Source organism: Danio rerio, chromosome 11 (genome assembly GCF_052040795.2).
Source record: "Danio rerio strain M-AB ecotype USA chromosome 11, GRCz13ab, whole genome shotgun sequence".
Classification (NCBI taxonomy): Eukaryota; Metazoa; Chordata; class Actinopteri; order Cypriniformes; family Danionidae; genus Danio; species Danio rerio.
This window is the reverse complement of record NC_141031.1, coordinates 30,559,690-30,583,651: the sequence shown is the minus strand read 5'-3', so window position 1 is coordinate 30,583,651 and position 23,962 is coordinate 30,559,690. Positions and strand designations below refer to the sequence as shown.

General features: G+C 34.6%; 2 protein-coding genes and 1 long non-coding RNA gene across 10 annotated transcripts in view; 1 reads left to right on the top strand and 2 right to left on the bottom strand.

Moving 5' to 3' along the window:
* alpl (alkaline phosphatase, biomineralization associated) overlaps positions 1-10,034 on the bottom strand; it is a 44,593-nt gene extending 34,559 nt beyond the window's left edge. For 2 of the 6 annotated variants that reach the window (XR_015501839.1, XM_087271952.1), the window contains exons 1-3: positions 9,963-10,021; positions 2,357-2,491; positions 162-281 (exon numbers count right to left, since the gene is read on the bottom strand). Coding sequence is in view for 5 of the 6 variants with exons in the window: in XM_087271952.1 (XP_087128078.1) it covers positions 162-281; positions 2,357-2,426 (190 nt within the window). In the remaining variant the exon portion in view is untranslated. 6 annotated transcript variants of the gene reach the window in all.
* Positions 1-23,962, top strand: part of ece1 (endothelin converting enzyme 1) — a 131,188-nt gene that overhangs the window by 71,711 nt on the left and 35,515 nt on the right. Inside the window, exon 1 of one of the 3 annotated variants that reach the window (XM_087272858.2) lies at positions 16,040-16,190. The exons of 1 other annotated variant lie outside the window; for it this stretch is intronic. In XM_087272858.2, coding sequence (XP_087128984.1) covers positions 16,188-16,190 — 3 coding nt within the window. In that variant the 5' untranslated portion in view covers positions 16,040-16,187. Of the gene's footprint in view, positions 1-16,039; positions 16,191-17,054; positions 17,247-23,962 lie in introns of those variants that run through there. One more of the 3 variants, XM_087272857.1, reaches the window with a different exon arrangement.
* On the bottom strand, positions 16,854-22,328 carry LOC141376624 (uncharacterized). Its single transcript, XR_015502684.1, has 3 exons — positions 21,153-22,328; positions 18,877-21,090; positions 16,854-18,522 (listed from the first exon to the last, which is right to left on the bottom strand). It is a non-coding gene; the product is annotated as an uncharacterized LOC141376624 (long non-coding RNA).

The following is a 23,962-nucleotide window of genomic DNA, read 5'->3' as shown; positions in this document are numbered from 1 at the left end:
TCATTTTTAAAACATAACTGCATATTTGAAGCTCATGGGGTTTTTCTGTAAGGCTTGTGTAAGACTTGCTTTTGCACAAATAGTTTTCAAGTCATCCTCCTGTAAACACACAAAGATTTCATAGTAAAAATTAACAGGCGTCAATGAATGGCGTGACTTACCATCTCCAAGAAATAAGATGATGTTTTTGGCAATGTTCTTGTTGAGTTCTTGAAGCTTCAAGGCATCTTTAAGTGAGCGTTGAGCAAAGTCCCTCCAGTAATCAGGCCGCTTCTCTTGCTCTACAAGCCGTGAGAAAACATGTTTACACTTTTAACCGCAAATTATAACACACAAGCAGCAAAGACGCTCCTGCAAAACAAGATAATGACCATGGTCTTAAATGGAAGTCTTCATTTAGAGATTATAAGCATGCTAGGCTAAGCTGAGGTGACTTTATCAAACAACTGAATTTCTATTTTATCCATGTCTTATTCAGTCCGCTTAAGCTTCTTAAATCCACAATCATGTCAATGAACATGTCTGGGAGCATCTGACCCCGAAGGTCCAATCTTCTTATGGAAGCTAACGTATATTTGAAATTTGTTTTATTCTATGTCCATACTTGAGGCAAGGTCAAACCGAAGGCTATAAAAGCTTTGGTGTTTTAGTGTTAAGAAAGCACTTATCTGGTATTGGTCGCTTTGAATGATGTGCTGTTGAAAACATGAACAGGATCAAGGAATATGAGCATGAATAGGGACTTAGAAGCCTAACAAAAAATGTTGAAAAATAGGAAATAGTGCCATTTATGAAATCAAATGCCTTTATATTGAACAAGACTACTGTTAAATGTACACACAGAAGATTAATCATTAATTAATAATAATAATTATATATTTTATTATTATTATTATTATTATTACTGTTGTGATTATCATAGTTATTATTAATAATATTGTTGTTGTTGTTGTAGTAGTATTTAACTTCATTCAAAATAAATTAGTTTTAAGAAGTTAAATTAAATTTACAGTTGTTCATTCATTACTTTGGCTTAATCTGTATTTCAGAGGTCGCCACAGCGGAATGAACCACCAACTATTCCAGCATATCTTTTACGCAGCGGGTGGCCTTCCAGTCAGGAAAACAGTTATTCTTCTATGCTTTTATTTTAATAATTAAATTTGATGGAAAGGAGGGAGGGGGGTGTTAAAGTCTTAATAAATTGCGGTTCAACTGAAAAACTTCCCAGCAGGCAGAAGAAATCAACGTGACGTCAGATTGACATTGTGCCCCAACGTCATGGGGATGTTGCATTTTATTTAAAAAATAAAAATCGAGTTGACGTCAGAACTCAACGTCAGGCCGACGTCAGTGTCCAATTTCTAACCTAAAATATCAATGTCTAATGATGTTACAGCTTGACTTTGTGTGGACATTACCACTATGACGTCTATCAGACGTTGGATTTTGGTTACCATATTAGATGAATAAATGTCAGTTTTTGTCGTTAATATGACGTTAGTTTCAGATGTTGGCTCAACGTTGGATTTTGGTCACTTTTCAACACAACCTAAAATCAACCAAATACCATCGTCATTTCTTGTCATTATTGGATATCAGAATAAATTTATCCCTAGACGCTGATGCTAGACATTGAATTTTCGTCACCTGACATCATGACCTAAAGCTGAACTAATATTAACGTCCTATGACGTTGTGTGCCTGCTGGGTTTCATAGTTTTAATTAGAAAGATATTTTTGATAAATTCCTTTTTTTTATTAAAGCAGAGTTTGAATTTTTTTTTTATTGTAATAAAATAAAATAAAATTGTAATAAAAAAACTAAAATTGGGAGAAAAATAAAATGAATACTATAAGGTAGAGGTGCAATCCTTTTCCAGCTATTTTCCTCTAGAGTTTAAACCCAACTTAAATTAGATTCAATGGAAATTATTATTAGTATATAATTAGTATATATATATACATATATATATATATATATATATATATATATATATATATATATATATATATATATATATATATATATATATATATATATATTATTACTAAATATTAGTACTTTTTAAAGTGTTCTTCCTGAAGATTTCAATAAGCTATTTCAGAACTATTTGAGAAACATCTCGATGCTTTTTAAAATTTTAAGTTGATTGAAAATAAAACAATTAAGAGTAGTTAGAACAAGCAGCACATTTTTTGCGAGTGTATGTTAGAAGATAAATGTCCAGGCACAGGATTTAACTCCACTGCTATATACAGTGCATCAAATAAGTCATTTTTAAAGAAACAGTATGATTATCCTTACAGAGAAGCTGGCAAAAGGTCAATAAACAAAACAATAGTCTTAACTGACCTGGAAACTGAACTTTTGTCTTTCCCTCCCAAACCAGACAGCTGAGGATAAGCAGTTGTACGACCTTCATTTTGTTATCTATCAGCCTGCGTTTACGGATTTTCACGTTCCAAGGGTGCCAGACAACTGAAAGCTCTGTAATGAAAAGAGTTCATGTTAAAATGTCCAATTTAACGTGGGGAGATATCTCCATGCAAGCCAATCATATGCTGATTTTTTCTGTGGCACTTCTTTCTTTTACATAATAACACCAACTCAGCCAATGGTGCGAGTTTAAGGTAGGGATTCATACTTCCAAGTATTATAGACCTCGTTGATTTGAAAACAATCATTATTGTCACTGTCACGTTTGGTTCTACTTCAGTGGTGCAGAAATGACACACTTCAAGCATGGAAAACGACTGTTTACCAGCACAAGGCTTGTTTTTTCCATCATAATCTGATATTTATGTGGAATAACAACTGAGATATAAGGACAGAGTGTTTAAGTTGATGATAAATGTGACAAAAACGGACCTGAACAATCATTTAGAAGCATATTTGACCATTATTTGGAAAATTGACAACTGAAAATGTGCCTGCATTAGTGTGAAACCTCTCAGTCTTCTACTCTTTAGTCAAGGTCACTTTAATGGGATTGACTGCCACTGCATACGCTGCTTTAATAGGCATGACAAAGCTGATTAACTGGACACTTCTGTTCCAAGGCACAGGACTGTAAGATTTCTATTATGAAAACACACTTCATCAGCTTACTTCACATCCTTTTAGCGGGTTCTATGGTCAATGCGCACAAAGCATCAGCCAACTTCAAAGCCACACGTTCAGGCAGTGTGTACCTAACCCATGTTGGAGCTACCACTTCTTATTTACATTTGTAAAACTGGGAAAAAAAGGACATTGTGCTAGTCACGTAACACATTGAAATATTGATCTCTGTTGAAATGCTTGAGTTAATAAACAGCTTTGAGGTTTTTGATTGGTTAATTATTACTGGTACTTCCCATCTGTTTTTCAACTTCGAACATTCATTCATTCATTTTCTTTTCGGCTTAGTCCCTTTATTAATCAGGGATTGCCACAGCGGAATGAACCGCCAACTTATCCAGCATATGTTTTATACAGCGGATTCCCGTCCAGCTGCAACGCAACACTGGGAAACACCCAAACAGAGTCATCCACACACATACACTACGGCCAAATTAGCTAATTTAATTCACCTATAGCACATGTCTTTGGAATGTGAGGGAAACCAGAGCACCCAGAGGAAACCCACACGAACATGGGTAGAACATGAAAATTGCACACAGAAATGCCAACTGAGAAGGGTGCGCGACGATGCCTATTTGAGGACTGGGAGGGAGACCTACTCATAATTCTCTCTTCATATAGCCGTAAGTCTATTACATATCCATAAAACACTGTGATATAACCGCGCTCGGATCGGATCGCTTTCTCACTGCAATCGAACCGCTCCAGGGTTCGTTTCAATCAAGCCGAGACAACCTCATTCAAGCGATCTCGGAGCGCTTACTTTGGTGCGGAACAGATCGCGATTGCCCTGTTCACATATGCCAAACGAATCGCGCTAACTGGGCAAACGAGACACATTCCGAAACAAAAGTGTAGGTGTGAAAGCACCCATAGTTCCCTCTTGTTGATTCTTATTTGCATTATGTGTGGTTTGCATTGATCTCTATGTGTGTGAACATTAACAAACTGCATTACAAACCTGAGAGGGGCACCTCAGCCACTGAGGGCAGAGGGGCAGTGGCTCTAGCCACTGGGCCACCCCCCTTTGCAAGGCCCTGCCTCTAGAGCTGAAGTTAGAAACATAGTTCCTGATTGAGTTTTATTCCCAGTTCACGAGTTCACCCTCACAGATATTTGACTGAATAGAATAATGCGTATTTGACGTTCTGTCCGGGGAGAAGGCTCTGAGCTCGGGAAGACTCCCTAACTCGTGTTATTCCACTTATCAGGATAAAGAGAGATAGGGTCCGACTAGACAGGCGCAAAGACTATGCAGTATTATTTGACATTTGATTATTCAATTACTGTAGACCTGAATATAGTTTGACTCCTCTGGAAAACCATAAAATGCTGATAATTTAATTAGTATCTTTTTTAATAAATTTATTTGTGCTTGTAGATTTTTTATTATATTTTATGCACAGAATCATCCCAATGAATCTAAAATGATATTTTTTTTCAAATAGTTATTAAACTCAAGTGAAACTGTATTCATATTGCAATATATATTGCAGAATAGACAAATATTGCTATGTTAGATTTTTTCAAATTTCGTGCAGCCCTAACTAAATGTAATATTTTTTATGATTCTTTATATTCTTTATTAAATTGAGGTGTACACATTTTTAATTTTGGGAGATTATCTCCAGTTTTGGCTTCAGTACCAACTCGTAATGTATATACAGTTGATGTCAGAACTATTAGCCCTCCATTGATTTTTTTTTTTTTTAATATTTCCTAAATGATGCTCAACAGAGCAAGGAAATATTCACAGTATGTCTGATGATATTTTTCAGTCTTATTTGTTTTATATTAGCAAGAATAAACAAACCATCGATATACAATAACTTAACCCTAACCCTAATAACAATAACCGTAACCTGCCTAGTTAACCTAATTGACCTAGTTAGCTGTATAGAAGTGTCTTAAAAATATCTAGTAAAATATTATTTACAGTCATCATGGCAAAGACAAAATAAATCAGTGATTAGAAATGAGTTTTTAAAACTATTATGTTTAGAAATGTGTTGAAAAAATCTGTTCGTTAAACAGAAGTTGGGAAAAAAATAAACGGAGGCTAATAATTCAGGGGAACTAATAATTATGACTTTAACTATACACAAATATTTATTGAAGAGCATCCCATAGAAAAATATTAACTTAAAAGGTGAGATCTAAATTATATATATACAAAACAAATGTTTACATTTTCATATATCTCACTATTTTAACATCATCTTCAAAAACTTACAAGACTCATCTTGGACTCACTAAATAAAAACGGAGCCATCAAACAACCTTTAACACAAGTCATTTACTGCATTTGTTTTCTGTATTACAGTCAACATGCCATCGATAGCATTCTGACCTGAACCACTGAACATTTTTACCCCCTCTAGTTCTGTTACAGAGAGGTTTTTTACCATGATTGAGGCTCATTCACAAGCTCTGTCAAAAACGCAGTGGGGCTCCGGCAGGCAGAACTCTTGAAGCCAGTCTGCAGGTGAAGAAGCACAGCAGTGCCAAAACACAAAGAAACAACAAGCCAGAGAGCAAAGTTGTCAACAAAACCCAAATTCCTTCTCGATTCATGGCATCAAAATGCAAAGATGTTGTTCACCGTCCAAAACAGCAACAAAAATAACACACCTATCCTTCTATTCAGCCTGCTGGCTTCAACTACAATGCGAATGAGAGCTGCAATTATGTGCACAGGTCAGGATAATGAGGATTAGGATTATTACTGATGGAGAAAATCTTCCTTCACGCCTCCAAAACAGACTCTGTGTTATTTTAAAAGCAACAACAATGGAAATAGTTCTTAAAACTGTCCAAATTGATGCCTTATAAAACATGCAATTTCATGTCTACTCAGACTGGCATCCTATTTTGCACAATACATCACATGTTGTTTTGTAAAAACCTGTTATGTTTTTTCATGCAAGTTAACGCCTGAAGGCATGACTGTAACTTCATCGCTCTAATAAACTGGAACATCAGGATCCCTTTGTGTAACAGGATTTAAGTTAAACTCCTAACATCCGAGGCCTTTCGATCTCCCAACATCAAACACTGTCACTGACATATGGTTTGTATTGGGTTTGTCTTGGTAAACAAAACTCTAACGCTAGACAAAACCAAATCTAATTAATCTCATTCAGCTGACCAACAAACAACAAATCATTTGAAAGAAGAGCAGAACGAAGAGATTTCTATGCTATTGTTGCATCTGCAAACTACATTGCTATCACTGCATACAAATCAGATGGTCACATGATCAATTAAAAGTGCACAAACACTAATGTCTGAGAGGCGCTTAGGAAGTACAACAAAATCTCCTTTACTACCGTTCTTTCTTATACTCCATTGCATTGTTTGTTTTTCTTTTACGCACTTCCTATATTTCTTTCTTTTTACTCAGATGGTACAACACCTCAGGTACAATAAAAAAGTGTTTTAACACATCAATCCACAGTCACAAATACGAAAGAGTAAGACACAAACCTGGAATCTATTATTCTCAAAGAATGCCATCAGTTTTATCCCTTATCCAAACATGCCAGCGCAATTAAATGTAATTGTAGTCGTAATTTGGAACTAATCATAATGAGATCAAGTAGAAATCCTCAGAGTCAAGTAAGATCCTACTTTATGAACAGAAATTCTCTCTTCTTTCCAGAAGGATCTTATTTTCCTCTTAGACGACTTTTGTTTGATCCAATTGAGTCCAAATTACCTAACAGATTCCATTTGTTTAGATCTGCCATGAAAATGCAATGGTTTATCGGGGTAAACATCAAAGTACTCTGATGTAGTTTTTGTACACTAAAATGACATAAATGAATACATTTCCTATCAAACGAATATCCCTTATAAAGTTCTTCATACTCATCGTCACAAATATTATACTTTAAAGCAGTATTTCTCAACCACATTCCTGGAGGACCACCAACACTGCATGTTTTGGTTTTCTCCTTTGTCTGTTACGTCCATTACAGGTCTTTCAGTCTGCTAATTAGCCGATGGCCTGAATCTGGTGTGTTTGGTTAAAGAGACATGGAAAATGTGCAGAGCTGGTGATCCTCCAGGAACGTGGTTGAGAAACACTGCTTTTAGGGACAGTTGTTTATGCATGTTTGTGTGAAGTATGATGTAAGATCCTACTTGAATAACAAAAATTCTCTCTTCTTTCCAGAAGGATCTTATTTGATTTTCTTTGATCCAATTGGGATTGAGTCCAAATTACGTAAGAGATTCCATTTGTTTAGATCTGCCATGAAAATGCAATGGTTTATCGGGGTAAACATCAAAGTACTCTGATGTAGTTTTTGTACACTAAAATTATATAAATGAATACATTTCCTATCAAACGAATATCCCTTATAAAGTTCTTCATACTCATCGTCACAAATATTATACTTTAAAGCAGTATTTCTCAACCACATTCCTGGAGGACCACCAACACTGCATGTTTTGGTTGTCTCCTTTGTCTGTTACGTCCATTACAGGTCTTTCAGTCTGCTAATTAGCCGATGGCCTGAATCTAGTGTGTTTGGTTAAAGAGACATGGAAAATGTGCAGAGCTGGTGATCCTCCAGGAACGTGGTTGAGAAACACTGCTTTTAGGGACAGTTGTTTATGCATGTTTGTGTGTGAAGTATGATGTAAGATCCTACTTGAATAACAAAAATTCTCTCTTCTTTCCAGAAGGATCTTATTTGATTTTCTTTGATCCAATTGGGATTGAGTCCAAATTACGTAAGAGATTCCATTTGTTTAGATCTGCCATGAAAATGCAATGGGGTAAACATGAAACTACTCTAAAGTATTTTTCTTTATACACTAAAATTGCATACTGAATACATTGATAGTACAAAAACATTTCCAATCTAATCCTAAAAGTTATACATACTAAATATACATGAATAGTTATAATTCATAGGCATTTCTTCATGGTTTCTGTAGGCTTTATGAAGGTAAACATAAGACCTTATTAAGACCTTTACTTTAGAAATTTGAGAAATGAACACAATATGTTATCTAAATGTGAATGCATACATATCATCAGACAATAAATTGTATTAGCAACACTTTAAAGTCTGAAAATACAACTGATCTTCATTAATTTAAAATTCAGTTTTGAAAAACATTCGGGTTTGAATGCCAACCACCAGAATATGTGAGGTCTTTTAACCCACAAAAGACTAATCACACTCCAAAAATTAAACAAAAGAAATGTTCTTACCATTTTCAACTTATATTGCCATGGCTTTAAGACTTTTGTCTCTTATTTAAGACATTTTTTAAGGATTTAATTTAAGGAAGAGCCAATTTTGGCTTTTTAATATCTGCAGAAACCCTGCACTCCCCATAACCTCAACCAACATGATTGATATTAATATGCAATTCATACATACACACACACCTATTTTAATCCTTTAACTACCTCACTAAGAAAAAAATTGGATTGCATTTCTTAACTTCTAATGTTGCTAGTTAACCAAATGATCAGCCTCTACTAAATGATTGATATGTCGGTTTATGGTAAAAGTACCATAATTAAAACATATTCTATGAACAATCTGAAAATATGAAATATGAATCTGAATTTATTTAAAATCATAATTATAATAAAACTTTTTAAAATAATAAATCATCTTTTTTCTTTGAAGTATAACTGAAAATATTTCAGATTCTCATTCTTCTTAACATGCTTTCTTGGGTTTTTTTTTTTCAATAAAACTAAAATCAAAGTCCAACAGAATTATGTTTGTTTGAATTTTCTTGTAAACCAACAATGCTTGTTTAGTGTAAACTATTATAAAAAAAAAACATTTATTTTTTAAATTACTTTAACAGACATGAAATAAAACAGTAACAACATGGTCAACCGTTTGGTAGAGCAGGCAGTTGATGGGATACAACAATTTTATTGACTAAATTTATTTTTGGCACATTCCTTTAATGTGAATAATTTGATAAGTGAAGATGAGGCATGCTTTTAAATAGCATTAATTTAAGAAAACACTTTTCTCCCCTAAAAAAAGCCAAATTTGGTGTTACCAACATGCCAAGGAAGCCATGTTGCTGTCATGTAATGAGGACACCATAAAACAGAGAGGACCTCTTTTAGACCTTCAGGACATTGTCAAGGTCATGATTCATATTTATAATCAATGGTTTTAAATAAAAGGCACATTTTATATCAAACTAATATCCCTTATAACGTTCTTCACACTCATCGTCACAAATATAATACTTTAAAGGACAGTTGTGTGTGCATGTTTGTGTGTAAAGCATTCCAGTAGACTACTTGACTCGATTTATAAATACATTCTGTTTAACACATCTCTTCTCTGACATGCTTATGTGTTATTAATGCACATATTTTGCTCCATTTTTGTGTATAAAACCCACGTCTTTTCAATGAAAGTCATTTCCCTTAGGTCCTCACCACTCTACAATGCCCCATGGTGCAGTGAAGCACACACAAAAAGCTTCTCTTTTCAATTCCATCCTCTCATCTTTTCAGATCATACAATGTGTGTTTGTAGCCACGGGCTGCCAAAACGTGCTTACCGCTCCACAGAACAAGAAAGCATCCACATTCCCACATCACTGGAGCGAGTCATTGATTCCCTGCTTAATTGCGGTAAAGTTGCACGAGCGACTCGCCGTTATACAGACGGAGATGCCATCATATCCCGAGCAACTTGTTGGATTGTGCTGATTTAATAACAGCGCTACTCTCCAACTCTTCCCTGCGTTTACATTAGGACCCCGGTCACATGGAGCGCTGGAAGAACAGACTCATTCAGCGGATAAAGCAGCGCTAAAAGTGATCTATACTCACCCCTGCGCTGAGGCTCTCCCTGCTCCTCTGCGATTCCACCAACACAGGACCTTACGTTCACGTGCTGCTCTCTAGTCGAGCTTTTATAATGCCATACAAAGCGCCAACCCAGGAGAGAGAGCAAGAGAGTGAGAGACCGCCGGGTGGTCCACTATTACTAATAGCGCTCTCTCTCTCTCTGAAGCGCGAGCTCCTCCTGTTGATAGGAGCCGTTTAAGTTGAAGTTCATCAACATTGAAGGACATTACAGTAGTAGCCTATTTCTTTTTTCTTCGTCCCCACTTTCGTCCTTCTTTTGTTGTCTGCATTTCCTTATTTGTTGTATAGTCAGGGTTTATTGACTTTATGTAATTCAAGTCAGTTTTATTTGCGTTTTTATTTAACTGGTATGTTGCTTGGATGTAGCCTGTTATACTGGATAAGACTGTCTGTCCGTCCTTCCATCTGTGTGTGTGTGTGTGTGTGTGTGTGTGTGTGTCTTCAAATTAATCCGTTGGGGGTCAACACACACACACACACACACATAATGAATATATAGATTTTTGTATTATTATAATTTATTAAGGGGCGACAGGGTGGCTCAGTGGTTAGCACTGTCAACCCACAGCAAAAAGGTTGCTGGTTCTAGTCCCGGCTGGGTCAGTTGGCATTTCTGTGTGGAGTTTGCATGTGTTGGCGTGGGTTTCCGCCAGGCGCTCTAATTTCCCCCACTGTCCAAAGACCTGCGCAATACTGTAGGTGAATTGAATAAGCCAAGTTGTCCATATGTGTGTGAAAAAGTGTGTATAGATGTTTCCCAGAGATGGGTTGCAGCTGGCAGGGCATCCGCTAAGTAAAGCATATGCTTGATAAGTTAGCGGTTCATTCCATTCCGGTGACCCATAATGAATAAAGGGGCTAAGCTGAAGGAAAATGAATGCATTATTTGTTTATTCTGCTTGTTTTGTCCCATGTTAGATCCTTTTATGTCTTCTTGTAAATTTACTGAGGCCCACTAGTGGATCCTGGCCCTCTGGTGAGAAACATTTTCAACACCATGTTTTTCGAACAATTTTATTTAAAAAAAATCATTTCTTGTTTTAACTCTTGCTAATATTGTTAAACTATATGTATGTCATATACAGTGCCTGTAGAAAATCATCACACCCTGTGAAAATCTATACCTTTACTCACATTACACCCTGCTGCTTTCAAAAGACCTTCGAGATAAAGTTGCAGGTTAGGAGAAGGCTACAAAAACATTTGAAAGGCTGGAAAAGTTACTTGGAATGTGATTTGATTTCAGACAGAATAACAAATAAAGTCATTATTTCAAAGAGGTATCAGCCACTGTATTTTCAAGGGTAGCTCAAAAATTGGGGTGACAGTTAAGGGGGTTGGAAGTTAACATTTTACATTTAGTCAGAGTGTAGTGTGAAATGAAATAATACAATAAAATAAAATAGAGATTGTTAATAGGGACAGTGGGACGCTTCATGTTTTTCATTACATTTTTAATCAAACTTTTTTATTTAATTTTTAAACCTGAACTTAAACTTACAAATTAATGTACATACACATAATGTACATATATTGTAATTTTCATGTATGAATTTAAAAAGTGCTGTGACCGTTAAGGGGTAAAGATTTAAGTTGACATTTTAAATTTAATTAGATTATAATAGACTTAAATATAAACATGTAATGAATAGATTCCAATTAAATAGAAGTTACAATAAAGAAATCAGTAATAAAGTGGCAACATGGTGGCTCAGTGGTTAGCACTGTTGCCTCACAGCAAGAAAGCCACTAGTTCGAATCCCAGCTGGGTCAGTTGGCATTTCTGTGTGGAGTTTGCATGTTCTCCCTATGTTGGCATGGGTTTCTTCCGGGTGGTCTGATTATTATGCTTGTTTTGTCTCATTTTAGATAATTTTATGTCATCTTGTAAATTTAATTAGGCCCCTTAGTGGACCCCAACCCCCTAGTTAATTTTTCAAAACATTTTCTTTATATATATATATATATATATATATATATATATATATATATATATATATATATATATATATATATATATATATATATATATATATATATATAAATTCTTCTTTTTGTTTTTTTTTTTTTACTTGTACTCATACTGGCAAGCTAAATGTAACACTGAAATGTTTTGGGGGAGTAAATACATTTTGCTGATATGCAATAAAGTTCTAAAGTTCCAGCAAACAGTTTTTTAGATTTGCACTTACAGTTTAGAGAATGTTAAGACTTTTTTGAAATATGTGCTAAAGCAATTGAGAAAAACTGTTATTTTCAATACATTTAAATAATATCTAAAATCTTAAATAAAATAATAATAAATTAAATATTAATAGTAATAATAATAATAATAATAAAAATAAAACTGCATTAAAAATTTGAAAAATAAATTAGTAATCTTATTATTTAGGGTAGTGGGGTGTTTTTTATTACATTACATTAATACAAACTTTTTTGTTTTAAACCTGAAATTATACTTAGAAGCTCTAATGTTATTTATAATTTTCAAGTGTGAATTTTAAAAGTGGCTCAGGTGACCTTTAAGGGGTTTGAGGATTTAAGTAAAAAATTTAAGTTTAATCAGACTATGAAGAAGTCATTCATTCAATCTTTATTAGTCTCTTTATTCATCAGGGGTTGCCACCGCGGAATGAACCAGCAACCTATCCAGCATATGTTTTACACAGCGAATGCCCTTCCTGCTGAGATTCAAGCCAGCGACCTTATTGCTGTGAGGTGACAGTGCTTATCACTGAGCCACTGTATCGTCACTATAAAATAGTAATAGGACTAAATATAAATGTGTAATGAATTTCAATAAAATGTAAGTTATAATAAATAAATCAGTGCAACGTTAAACTTTTGAAGTTTAGTTGTACAATAACTTTCAAACTTTCTTAATTCTATAAAGATTAAATAAGTTAAAACTGACCATTTTTTGGTTAATTGATTCTATAGTTGTTTTTTAAATGAAAACAACTACATTTACGAAATTAAGCTAAACATAAAGTAAAAACGGGCAAGTAAAACAATAAAACAGCAATAAACATGCACCAACCATATTCTCGTGTGTCTCATTATATGATGTAGCATTCATTAACAGTGTTTCTCTTGGGCAAAAAAGTTGCAAGTCTTTACACACTTACTAACAATAAGGTCGCTTGAGGCTTCTTCAAATTAAAAAATATCACTCAAGCATTTCAGTTTTGATGTGCTAATGAAGTGTGAGTGTACCTAAAGTCACATTTGTGTCTGCTTTAGTTTCTTGATCGACTTTTTGCTTAAACTAACCACAAGATGTCACTATTAACGTAACAATGCGCTTGATCGCCCAACAGAGAACAATCGCCGCCATTGAAGGTTCAACGACCAGTAATCGGCAGTTGACCTATTCTGTTGCTACTGTGATTATTTACCTACCCGTGACTTCCAGCTGTGAAAACCCTATGGCCTTGCAATAATCCCCATAAAGCCTTTCACAGAACATTTAGCGAGAAATAGGCCTGCTTAAATGCTGACATCATAACTTCACGTGAAGAATGACGTTTTGCGTAAATTAGTTACCAATAATAGACTGTAATCTTTTTAATGAGCTAATGCAGTCAGACATGAAAGCTATTCTTTTCTTATAATCTCCTAGTTTAAAGTGTTTACTTCATAAATGAGTCATTTAGCCTGAGTGAATGAATCTTTTATTTGATTATTTGTTTATTATTTGTTACCTTGAAGCGCGTGACTGCTGTTCTTGAGAGTTCACGGTGTAAATAAGAACAAATTACTCCAGGTAAATACCAATGGGCCAGCTAGATAGGCCTACATTTTGACCATTTTTGCAATATACAGTTGAAGTCAGAATTATTAGCCTAATAATTTTGTCCTTAAAATTGTTTTTAAAAAATAAAATAAAAACAGCTTTTATTTTAGCCGAAATAAAACAAAAAAGACTTTCTCCAGAAGATATATATATCATAAATAATATACACACACACACACACACATACATATATTACCCTGCTTATATCCCCCTAATGTTGACATGATGATTCCTGGTTGATTATTATTATTATTATTATTATTATTATTATTGTTTTGGTTTTCTAAAAAATTTCCAGAGTTTTCCTGGGAGGTTTTTCTTTTTCTTACTTTTTTATATTATATTTTTTATTTTGACCTTAAAGTAACACAGAACAATACAAGCAACAACCATGAAGCCAGAAAAGAGAAGGCAAACAAAACAAAAAAAAAAGACAAAAGACAGAAAAAAAAGATTTTAAAACCATTACATCCGTTCCTCCAGTTTTATACAATTAGTTTATGATGCAGAACATTTATTTATTTTTGTATGTCTCTAAGGTTTTACCTGTCCACCGAAATTAGTTTTTTGCATTAATTAATTCTTCGCATAGAGAAATTCGATCAATTAATTACTGTAATATTTGGAAAGAGTTATTAAAAAGCTATAGCAAGATTATGTCCAAAGTGGGTTTTGTAAGTATATATATATATATATATATATATATATATATATATATATATATATATATATATATATATATATATATATATATATATATATATTAACCAGGAGCTTAAGGTGGAGAGGCAAAGAGGGAATTCAGTTTGTGATTATTTGCTTTTTTATTTACCATGCATTCAGTGTCTGTGCAATCTTTATTTATTCACACAATTTTGCCTTTGTTGCATAGAGGAATTTAAGGAAGCCAGTTTCTGACATGAAAAATAAATAAAAAGGATATAACAACCTTTTATTTAAACATTTTTATATCTCACAATTTAGACTTTTCCCAAGTTTATGTGTTGCAGACTTTTGTTTTAAATATTATATTTTTATTTTGACCTTAAAGCAACACAGAGCAATACAAAAAACAATAACAACTATAAAGACAGAAAAGAAAAGGCAAAAGAAGACAGTTTTATACATAGGTTAACAATGTTATACATTTCTATAGGCCAGTGGGCACAGCCAATATGATGATCTTGCGAACAATGACAGGGTCATACCTTTAAACTGTTATTCTGAACATTAAAAAAGGTTTTGGTTGCTTCGAAGCCAGCAATGCTATCAGAAAGATTGTGTCAAGTCTTGCTCTAGGCATGCTTGTCCCCCCTCCCGTCTCCCCTGACCCGATTAGAGGAGATGGAGGGGTAGAATTTGATAAGCTTAACCCTAAAATAATGTAGCTAATGCACTGCTTTATATTGGAGTAGTTGACTGAGTTAGAACATGCATTTATGACCTTAATACTTTTTCACGTCCTCATTGGTAATTAGAATGCCTAAATCTTTCTCCCAGGAATCTTTCAAATTCAAGGTAGATATGTCTAATCGGTAAAAACATCTGTACAATGGGAAATCAAATTTGAGGCATCATGAGGCAGAAAGTCATTTATATATCAGGGAGGTTTTTCTTATAACAATTTAGAGAATATAAAAGAAAATATTCTGTTTACAAATGGGAAACTTTACTGGCTAAAATGTTCAACCTGCTTTATCTCACGTTGAGCCATTTAGATTCTCTAAAACCTTTCTAGATCTAAATATCTTCCATTAAAAGAGTAAATAGGCCTAATAGCAACAATAATGATGGTGATGATGATAATAATAATAATCATCATAATCATAATCATAATACATTTTCAGGAAAAAGGGGTATTTAAGTACACAAATTTAATTTGAACTGCCAGAGCTGATAATAATAATAATAATAATAATAATAATAATAATAATAATAATAATAATAATAATAATAATAATAATAATAATAATAATAACATTATTATTATTATTATTATTATTATTATTATTATTATTATTATTATTATTATTATTATTATTATTAATATTAGTCATTAAATTGTCAATAATAAATTTCTTCCCAGCTCCTGTTATCAGTGTTTGTCCTGAAGTCCTGAAGTTATCAAGACCCGCCCACAGCTGAAATACTATTGGTCAAAAGTTAAACGTGGGAACTTGCTTCAGGAACATGATTGGTTGACTGAAGTTACTATTATAATCCCGAGTGGTGTCTCGCAGTTGAACTTGTGTACAGTCGCGTGCACGCTGCGTCGAGTCAACAAGGGAATAGACTGACTTGACGTCGTTTGATACAATACGTCCACCAGAAAGTGTACAGCTGTCTAGCAAGAGAGAGAAAGAGAAAGAGAGAGAAGAGAGATACATGCTATGGTAAGGAAACTGAACATTTTCTTGTTTGTCAAAGTAACCCAGCTGCTGGCATGTTCCTGAATTCCCACATTAGCTCAAGCAATGTTATATATATATATATATATATATATATATATATTTACAGCTCGAGCTAACTAATTGTATCTGTAAATGTTAGTACACACGTTTATTATGTTTATCCGTAGTAATTTTTAAATAAATTGATTATTTGAATGAATCTGGTAAACCAAAACCCACAGATTAATGCAAAGATTGTGTGTTTATCTGAGGTTAATATTAAATAAAAGTTCCTGGAAATGGTATTAGTGTGAATATATTAATGTACAAATTAATCTGTACACTGTTGGTTTGCACAGAAGTTACTTATTAGCTATAATTTATTAAAAGTCTCTCATAAGTCAAAAAAGTCACAACTGTACTGACTACAAATGGCTTAAAACACTTCTTAAGACCCTTCACCTCTTTCATTTTTTTCAGTGTTTTTAATATAAAAAATATGCCAATTTAAATGTTCTTGTAACATACAACCAAAGACATTTAGCTGAGCTTAGCTGATGTTTGTATTAAGGACATATACCTTTTAAGTAAAGTATTATTACATTATTTATAATATTGAACATATTTTATGTGTAATTTACTTTGTATTAAATGTATTTTGGTCAAGTAACAGCAAGCATTACCAGAAAACCTGGTAGACAGATTACAAGATGTGTAGTGGCATTACGTTTTGCCACGTCTTTCCCAATTTCCTCGAGAGATTAAGTTGTCTGAGGGTTATGGTTTTTATCTGTAGTGTAATCCTAGAGAGGAAGACTGCACCGGGGAATCTCTGACGCCAGAAGTTGTGACCTTTGTCGTTATCATGAGACTTCATGTTGTCATACGTTCCAGAGCAGAGAGCAGCATGTTGTTGTTGGGCCTCTCCTCTGTGCATTTCCATTTTCTTAACTCTTTATTAGAACGGGATTCTATATTTCACACCACAAGATTCTGTCTTTACTTATTGTTTGGACAACATTAGACATTTTCTTCATGGGTGAAGTACAGGAAGTACAGGTTTGTTTTGTTAAAAAGAGTAACTGTGTGTGGACTTAAGGATCTCTTAACTCTTAGCATTTTAAAAGGGGAGTTTGCAACTTTTGCAACATGAAATTAGTTATTTATGAAATCTTGCTCCCGATAAGGGCACAGTTTTTATGGTATTAAATGCAGTGACAAAAGTGCAATGTGAATATGTTATGATGAGATGTTAAGCAACTGACTGAAATTTAGCTGCCTCGCATTTACTTGTATTGAACGGTCGTGGAAACAATGTGCATGGTGATGTAAACAGTCTTTTCAGTGTTGGAGAAATATGTGAACTTGTGGTGGAAAATGCTCACACTCACTGCAAATCTGTCTTTAAATAATATAAAGATTGTACCGTTTCATCCCCAGGATTATTTGTTAACCCTGAGATAATTTTGAGGAGTGTTTGGTAAACATTAAGCCAGGACTTTTGGAAAAGTTTTCAACCCAGTAAATGTATTTCTACAATTTTTTTTTTATTATATGTAATATAATAATAAATACATACATTTTTTGAACTTCTTTTCTGTTCTTAATTAGAAGATAACTTGTGGTGGAGTTTATGAAAGGTATAATAAGTATAAATACTTGTTATTAATTAACATTATACTGATAGTGTTTACTTTAGGGTTAAGGTTACCTTTTCGCTGTGTGAATAAAATGTATATAATTTATATATATTATTTGGGTTTTCAAAATATAATTTAATCAAAAACAAATTCAAGACATTTAACCATTTTTTTCAAGCACTTCATGACCATCATTCAGTGTTTCAATGACGGTGCTTTTTTCACTGTGGGCCCATTCAGGCAGAATAAACTCTTTTGTTGATTAGATCTGGGTTGGTGGCAGTTCAGTGTCTCGACAGGTTCTTTTAACTATCTATCTCATTTACAATTCTCTCATAATGCACCATTAAAGCATATGTAATACACGCACAAAACTGCTCAAATTAGTACCTTGTACACATCCTTGAAGATGCGATTTGACTGCAGAACAACCAACACGTTCTTTATAAAGAATTCTGCTTGAAACGAGTGTTCTGATTTGGGATCCGAAGTTTACTACAATCTTGGTGCCATGACCCAGATACAGACTGAAATCACAAATTTCCAAAACAGTGATGCTTATTCTAACTCGCTGCATGCTGCAGGTAAAAATAATAATAAAATTAACACAATTGTTCCATATTGAACACAGTACATTTTATTTTAAGAAACATTTATAATATTTTGGAACAGTAAACATTCATTCATTAATTTTCCTTCAGCTTAGTCCCTTTATTTATTGGGGGTCGCCACAGCGGAATGAGGCACCAACTTATTTAGTATATGTTTTACGCAGCAGATGCTCTTCCAGCTGCAACTCAGCACTGGGAAACACCCATACATGCATACACATACACTAAGACCAAATAGTTTATTCAATTCAACTATAGTGCATGTCTTTGGACTGTTGGGGTGATGTAAAGTAAGCTACTGCACTGTTCGGGTCTATATCATGCTTGGATTTTGGGGTTTAAGCATTTTTTTCAGATGTTTGCTGAATCATTGGCTGACCAGTAACTTTTGCGGAGAGTCCTTTTCTGCTGAAGATACTATTGGCCTAAAAAACAAACTAAAATAGTCGTAAAAACACTTAAATAACAACAAAAAAAAATTGTGCATCTAGCGCAGGAATGGTCTTACAGAAAATATCTGCAGCTTTAAACCCACAACTTTTCCAAATCACAGTAATTCTTGAAAGCGTTTATAATCCAATACCTAGTGTATTAATATAGTATCACTTTATAAACTATTGCGATACAATGCTTTATTGATTTTTCTCCCCCCTGTTATGCCTACAATTTACATCTTTATTTGTCATCATCAACTTGTAATAAGACAGATGAAAATGTGTCTTATCACCAGGTGTAAAAAGAACCCTAGGGCATTCGATAATTAGATTTCAAACCAAAGTCCTCAATATCTTAGTGCCTGGTCTGAGTGTAATATAAGCTAAATTAAACGCTAGCTCTCTCAGCTACTGACAGTATTAATGGGTTACAGGATGATGTTACTCTTTCCACCAGGGAATGACCACGAGCAGTGTGTCATAAGATCCTCTGTCAAGAGTTACCAAACAAGCTTCTTTATTTAGGTGCTTCCTCTGCATCATATTCAGATCAAAACATTGATGCTCTGTTTTTTAAAAATAATTATTCCCTATTACATATACTAAGACCAAATTCAAGTCAGATTCTCATAAAATGACATGCACGTACTGGCAAATAGTGTGCATACACCATCACATATTAGCACGGTGACCAACAAATGCTTTAGTCATACCAGAGAAATGCTTTCGTGCCTTAAACAATTGGACGGTTCACAGGATCAGCAGTGAATTTCTGACTCATAGCTGTGGTTTACGACCTCACTGAAAGGCAGCGTTTGAGACTTGCTCAAGGAATCTTCACATATATTTTTGTATTGTGTCTTTTTACACTTTCACCGGCTCCAACTTCCTTTATTCCCTCCACCGGACTTCTTTTGTGAACGTGTAGAATGCAGGAATTGCTCCCAGATCGGTTATGAGTAATTGCAGGCTATGGGAAAGAGGTTATCAATCTATCCTCAGAATCAGTGCTTGGGCGTTTCTGTACACCTGCACTTTTTCCGATCAAGGGCAGACAGATGGTTGAGAAGGCCCCCAAGCCAAAGCCCCAGACCGGATACTTGGTGACTAATGTCGTTGGAAAGCCATGTAAAGGGAAGAGTCTATTGTCATTGCTGGTTGCTGACATGATGTTGGCAGATGCATGACTTTACATCTGCTGGGACAAACCTGCCAGGGAAGTGTCTTTAAATCTGGCTTGTTTATAGAGAATTATGCCCAGAGACACATTACTATGTGTTGAATGAATATAAAGAAGATGTATGAATATATCAAGCACTTTCTGTCAGTTCCCATAAACTCTACACTGTAAAAAAAAAAACTTGCGTTTGCTGCGTTTTATATTGAATCAGATGATCTTTTCTACACTGTAAAAATGCTGGGTTCCACATGATTCCTTCATGTTGTCCCAACGCAAATTGATTAAGTTTAACATAATTGTTTTTACAAATTTAAGTTGATCGTAAAACAATTAAGTTGTCCCAAAAACTCAAGAATTGTATTAATTTTGGTTTTAAATAAGTAAAAATCAATTTTTGAGTGAAGTCATCACAACTTGTATCAATCAAACTGACAAAAAACATTAGGTTAAACTTTGCATAACTTATGTTCCACTACGATATAATATTTTACACTTAGTTGATGTGTAATGTAGATGTGTGAACGAACAACATCTCTGAATGTAATACGCTCAAAGTTCAATATGTTTGTTATTGGCTTTTACAGCTTAGCAAAGCCTACAGAGAACGAAGTTTGATGTCTAGAAAAAATACATCTGGGTTAGTGAGATCACAAACGCTTCAGGTTACGTGCATTTATTACGTGCATACACCCCGCGCAGCAAAGAGGCATGGCTAGAGGCGCTGTAATGTTATAGCAGAGAAATTTAAAATGCCGTCCAAATTAGTGTTGGGCCATTAGACGATGCCATCGCCAATGGACAACACGGTGCTGAGCCGGCATCGCCGATCCTCCGCCCCACCCCCGTAGCAGACCCGCTCGCGAAAAATACACACTTGGCCCCATTTACACCAATACATCTTAGTGTTAAACTGGGATTTTAGAGCAAAAATGATCCACATCCACACAGAGTTTTACCTAGCATTTCTGAACAGCCCTCCGTCCGCTGAAAATGTACATCACGTGATCACACACACACAGCCACACACACTGTCATGCGCTCACTTGAGCTCAAGAGAGCAGTCCAGGTCGGACAGTTAATTAATCTTGTCTCTATCTAACGACTCTTTGTTTTTGTTTTTTTTATCAGGTAACGCATCACAGCATCAGTACACTGCTTGTGCTTGTACTTAGTAATTTTAGTGAAAACCTCAGATACTGTTGGTTGTGCACCTTTTTTACCAACCTACCTCATGCAGGAAAAGTGATTGACAGGTGGTAATTTGTGTGCAACATATCTTTATTTATATAATAACAATGGTAAAACAGAGACCATGCGGGTCATGTAGTTGAAACGGTAGGCTACAAATAATTAATTAGTTATGAATTAATTAATTATTCATGAATCATTAATTCTCCTCCATCTATGACGTCGATGCCATCATCCATCGCAATGTTTCACATTAGACATCGTACAATGCCAAATTGGTTGACATCGCTCAACCCTATTCAAAATGCTGCTATTTTTACAGAGCTCATTCTGTTTCTGTATTTGGGATACCAAATTAGGAAGTGCTTACAATTTACTTTGATTATGTTCCAGAGAATTCTAAAATATATAGCAAGCATTTGACAAAGGATAGCTTCCAGAATCGCTCCCAATTTGTTAAATGGTTAAAACTCCTCAAACCAATGAAGCTGTGGATTGTGAGCGACAACTTGTATTTTTATTTGTTAAAATTGATGTATTGTATGCACAATTTTTTGTGTTAACGTTATGTTGTTGCAAGGACGTAAACAATGAGAAATGCTGTTTGGCACTGTTAACAATTTAGCTACAAATTCATATTTATTCGTCAAACCACTGATTGTGTTGTGTGCCACCCACAATCTTCACCAGTGCTGCATTGTCTCTCTATGCAGCCACTTTTCCTGCGTTCTACATCTCAAATAACCAACTTGCAAAAAATATGTGAAAGTTTCATCTTACTTACACATGCTTATTCTGAACAAATGTAAAAGACACTTGTCAGATTTTATTTTGGAGTGCAGGCCTGAGGTTCAGCTGTGTGCTTCTCATTTTCAGTCTGTTTCAGGCTCAAACTGATACAGCTAACAGCTACTCTGACTGACAGTACTTTGTAGGGGCGTGACGCTTTTCCTGGTGACGTAGAGCAGATCTGTGAATCACAGCACTTTTTGTTAGCAGGCCAATCAGAGCCTCTTGAGAGTGAACTTTCGGAAGAACTAGGAAATAAGACAGTTGTTTTCATGTTAGCTGAGTAGCTGTATATAACTAAACTAAAATATATAAATAACATTAAAATATAAAAAACATTATTTTCTACAAGTAAAGCATGAGCACACATTGCTTTGCATCTTATAAACCCAACCAAGCCTTAAAAATACACTCTGCACAATCCCTTTAAAAATGTAGTGAAAACCTGCTTAACCTATTAAAAAAAGTTAAAGTAACATAAAAACAATTGTCGTCATAACCTTTTGTAATTTTAACTGTGTATATGTAATGGAGCATCCAATAAAACTCAGGAAGTGACATTTAGATTTTACTTTTTTTTTTTTTTTGGCAGGAATAATTGTCAATCTTATATGGTTGTTTAGATTGCATTCATCACGCTTAGCCTTTCAAAGAGATTAGAAAAGTGGAAATAAGATTTAAAAATGATTAAAGTTATTTTAATTTTGTTTTATTTAAATAAATACAATTTTTATTAATTATTTGCTTTTATTATTTGATATTGTATTAAATATCCTTTTCTTTTCGGCTATTAATCTGGGGTCACCACACCGGAATGAACCGCCAACTTATCCAGCACGTTTTTACGCAGAGGATGCCCTTCCAGCCGCAACCCATCTCTGGAAAACATCCACACACACACTCGTTCACACTCGTACACTACAGACAATTTAGCCTACCCAATTCACCTGTACCACATGTCTTTGGACTGTGGGGGAAACCGGAGTACCCGGAGGAAACCCACGCGAACGCAGGGAGAACATGCAAACTCCACACAGAAACGCCAACTGACCCAGCCAAGGCTCAAACCAGCGACCTTTTTGCTGTGAGGCGACAGCACTACTGCGCCACTGCCTCACCTATTGACTGATTTACATATTTTTAATTAATTAATTTTGTTTAGATTTTTATTTTCATTTTTTTATTTATTTATTTTTTTAATTTGTAAAGGATTTTTCTTGTTATATTTTTGTTGCTTTATATGTGGTTAAGGGGGAGGCGTAATTGATGTGTGCTCTTGGATAGTTGGATAATCTCAGTTTCCGAGTGATACTACACAACAGACCGCAAAATATTTTCTGTGAATGCCTTCGTGCTTCAAAAGTTGGATGAAATTCAACTCTTTCGTTAGTACCCTCATGCCAGGGTCATCAGATGACAGGGATTTACCCTGCCAAGGTTGTTAAGAAGTACGTCTGGCCAGACAATTCAATGCGCTACATTAAACTCTGCAGCCCTGAGTGGGAATATGTTTCTACTGGTCATGTTGTGGCTGATATTTCGAAGTTCTTTGGTGAGTCTGAACTGTTTTTTTGCGTGCCTGGTTGAAACGTGGTTTGGCTTGAAGAAGTGAATATATTTGTCTGGACTTTGAGTGTCACGTCTGACTCGAACTGTTCAGATGCCAGAGAGGCCTATTGATAGACAGCTGGCTTTAACATTAAAGGAGAATGTGCTGTTAGTGAAGGATTTACTACATTTCCTCAGTGCCTTTGCCTTTGTTGTCATTATATCCTAATATTTATCAAATATTACTTTGCAATTAAATAGAAAGTATAAAAAGTCAAAAAAAAATCATTAGCCTTCTCTGAAAATGTAAAGATTTTAAAAATATTTTTTCTCCAACACATTTTAAACATAGTATTTAAAAAAAATTATTTTTTAGTGTTTTGTC